The following is a 3,094-nucleotide window of genomic DNA, read 5'->3' on the forward strand; positions in this document are numbered from 1 at the left end:
AAAAAAAAAAAAAAAAGTGCAGGGAGAACAAAGGCAGCAAGTGGCCACAGACCTGGTGAAACCACTGCTACAAATGGGCAACACCCTCAGGAGACTAGCCAATGCTCTTGGGAGACAGAGGGACTAGCCACAGAGCTCTTAAAGAGTAGCAGAAAAATATTCTAGATTAAGTCAGAATATCTTGGACTTGTTAACTAAATTAGTTCAATAATGATCAACTGACATATTTAGGTTAAAAGGTTATTTTCATTCCTCAGTGTTACAGTCAGAATATTTACAGAAGTATTTATTTTAAAAGTAGACTTAAAAAAAAAAAAAAGTAATTTAAAGCTCCAAGGTGTATTGTTTCATGTAGGTGTTACTGCTACCTATACTTTCACCCCATTTATTAAGCCCAAAACACTTCAAGCAACTTTAGGTTCATAAATTAATAAGGAGGTACAGAAGCCCAACGAGGATGGGACAGAATGTGTTCCAGGTTGGAAGGGGACAGCATGGCTCCTCAATGGTCTTGTACGGAACACTCATGCTCTACTGTAATGAAGATTTTCTTCCTGAAAATCTGAATGTGACATTTTAGATCCTCTGGGTGTTGGTTTAGTCTCCGGATTATAATGGCGTGCTGGAATCAGGTGGTTGACTAGAAGGTCAATCCAAGCTCCTAGGCCCCCCTCTCTTGTAGGCCTCAGTTATCCACCTGTGAGGCTCAGGAGGGCTGACCAACCTGAAGGTTGGGAAAACTTGCTTAAATGAGGAATTGCCATTTCAGCATAAACTGTCCTTAATTCTACTGTAGAAATTGTTTTCATTCTGGAGATGGTGAGTCCCAGAAGATCATGGCCAAGATGATATCCTAAGTGGCTTCCTCTGAGAGTTTATGCCCAAGAGGGAGCCATCTGGCCACTTGCTTCTTCTTACATTTCTAATAGTTGCTCCATTTCCTTAAGGGCTGTTGTTAAATCATTTACTTGATTGTTACATAAGGTTTGCTGTTCTAGGAATCGGGCTCTTTCTTCTTTCATCTCCAGCTTTACCTTTAAGGCCTGCATGGAAAGACATTCCAAAGGAAAACAACACATACACAAAACTCTTGACTAACAGGAAACACAATACCCACATTATGCTCCTGTTCCACTAAGGAAGACCACTGGAGTATCAACAGAGACTGTATCTTCTATTTTAGATTTTGTTTCTACGTGCTGGTTTTAGGAATTGTCCCCCTAGTAGTAGAGAAGGACTAGACTCCTGTATCTCTAGGTTTGGGGCAATATCCCATGATTCACCCAAGCAATCTGAAGCAGTCCAGACCAAAGAATCTGTGTTTACTACAGGTCTCCTCCTCAAGTTATCAAGTTTCCATAGAAAGGATTACATACAGTTCCCAATTCCCAACTCTGAGCAACCTACTGTGTTACACATTGCCTCATGCCTTGGCAATGTGAACATTTCTAAGAGGCCTCGCTAACAGAAAGAAAAAAAAATTGGTGGAAAAAACTGCTAAAAAATCCAAATGAAGACTTGGAATATAGTTAATAGTAATGTACTGATGTTGGTCTCTTTTTTAAAAAAATTTTTTCCTGCCGGGCACAGTGGCTCATACCTGCAATCCCAGCACTTTGGGAGGCCAAGGCAGGTGGATCACCTGAGGTCAGGAGTTCGAGACCAGCCTGGCCAACACAGTGAAACCCCATCTCTACTAAAAATATAAAAATTAGCCGGGCGTGGTCGCAAACGCCTATAATCCCAGCTACTCGGGAGGCTGAGGCAAGAGAATCTCTTGAACCCGGGAGGTGGAGGTTGCAGTGAGCCGATTATCATGCAACTGCACTCCAGCCTGGGGGTAAGAGCGAGGCTTTATCTCAAGAAAAAAAAAAAAAATTTCTATTTTTAGAGACATAGTCTCACTGTCACCCAGGCTGGAGTGCAGTGGCATGATCACAGCTCATTGCAGCCTTGCCCTCCTGGGCCCAAGTGGTCTTCTCGCCTCAGCCTCCTGAGCAGCTGGGACTACAGGTATGCACCATCTCTCTCTCTTTCTCAAAAAGTATATACTGTGAGTACCTTTGCCAGGCACTGGGTTAGGTACTGGACATAATTCTCTTTTATAACCACCCAGCAAGACAGGTATTATTGGTATGAACTTAGTTTATTCATACTTTTTTTTTTTTTTGAGAAGGAGTCTTGCTGTGTTGCCCAGGCTGGAGTGCAATGGCACCATCTCGACTCACCGCAACCTCTGCCTTCCATCATACCTGGCTATTTTCTAAATTGCAGAGATGGGATCTTGCTATGTTTCCCAGGCTGGTCTTAAACTCCTGGCTTCAAGTAATCCTTCCACCTCAGCCTCCCAAAGTGCTGGGATTATAGGCGTGAGCCACCATGCCTGGCTGATTTCTTAGTTTTGACAAATGTACCAGGATAACGTAAGATGTTACTGTTGGGGGTTGGGGAAGGGAGAGCATCAAGAAGAACAGCTAATGGATGCTGGGCTCAATACCTAGGTGATGGGATGATCTGTGCAGTAAACCACCATGGCACATGTTTACCTGTGTAACAAACCTGCACACCCTGTCCATGTACCCCTGAACTTAAAAGTTGGAAATTAAAAAAAAAAAAAAAAGTATCAGGGTAAATTTTCTGTATTATCTTCATAACTTTCCTATAAATCTAAAATTATTTAGAAAATGTATTAAAAAGAAAAAGAAAAACAGGAAAGAAATCTACCTATCGTGGTAGGAAATGGTCAGGGTGATGTCTGCCTCTCACCTGTAACTCCTCCATTTGCTTTTTGGCTGTTTCATTAAAAAGCTTCAGCTCCTCTTGCAAAGTTTCTAACAGCAACTAAGAGGAAAGTACAATGTAGTAAACAAATCTTCATATAAAACCAGACCTGCATTAGATGATGGCTAACATCCCTTCCACACAGTTCTCAACAAAGGAGTCAGGAGAGAAATTTGATACAGTATAGAACAGAGGAACCAGAAAGCTCTCTCTACAGGTTTACCTATCATGTGTTTTAAATTTTCTTTTTTATTTATTTTTTATTTTTTTGAGACGGAGTCTTGCTCTGTTGCCCAGGCTGGAGTGCAGTGGC

At 41.7% G+C, this 3,094-nt stretch overlaps 1 protein-coding gene across 4 annotated transcripts in view; it reads right to left on the bottom strand.

The window, feature by feature from the left end:
* Positions 1-226: 226 nt before the first annotated feature.
* The window catches only part of KNSTRN (kinetochore-localized astrin/SPAG5 binding protein), a 14,399-nt gene continuing 11,531 nt past the window's right edge, over positions 227-3,094 (bottom strand). For 3 of the 4 annotated variants that reach the window (XM_011932629.1, XM_011932626.1, XM_011932625.1), the window contains 2 exons: positions 2,767-2,841; positions 227-1,043 (listed from right to left, as the gene is read on the bottom strand). In XM_011932629.1, the coding sequence (XP_011788019.1) occupies positions 2,801-2,841 (41 nt within the window). In that variant the 3' untranslated portion in view covers positions 227-1,043; positions 2,767-2,800. Of the gene's footprint in view, positions 1,293-2,766; positions 2,842-3,094 lie in introns of all 4 variants that reach the window. The other variant, XM_011932628.1, reaches the window with a different exon arrangement.

The sequence above is a fragment of the Colobus angolensis genome, unplaced genomic scaffold (assembly GCF_000951035.1).
Source record: "Colobus angolensis palliatus isolate OR3802 unplaced genomic scaffold, Cang.pa_1.0 Scaffold97, whole genome shotgun sequence".
In the NCBI taxonomy this organism is placed as follows: Eukaryota; Metazoa; Chordata; class Mammalia; order Primates; family Cercopithecidae; genus Colobus; species Colobus angolensis.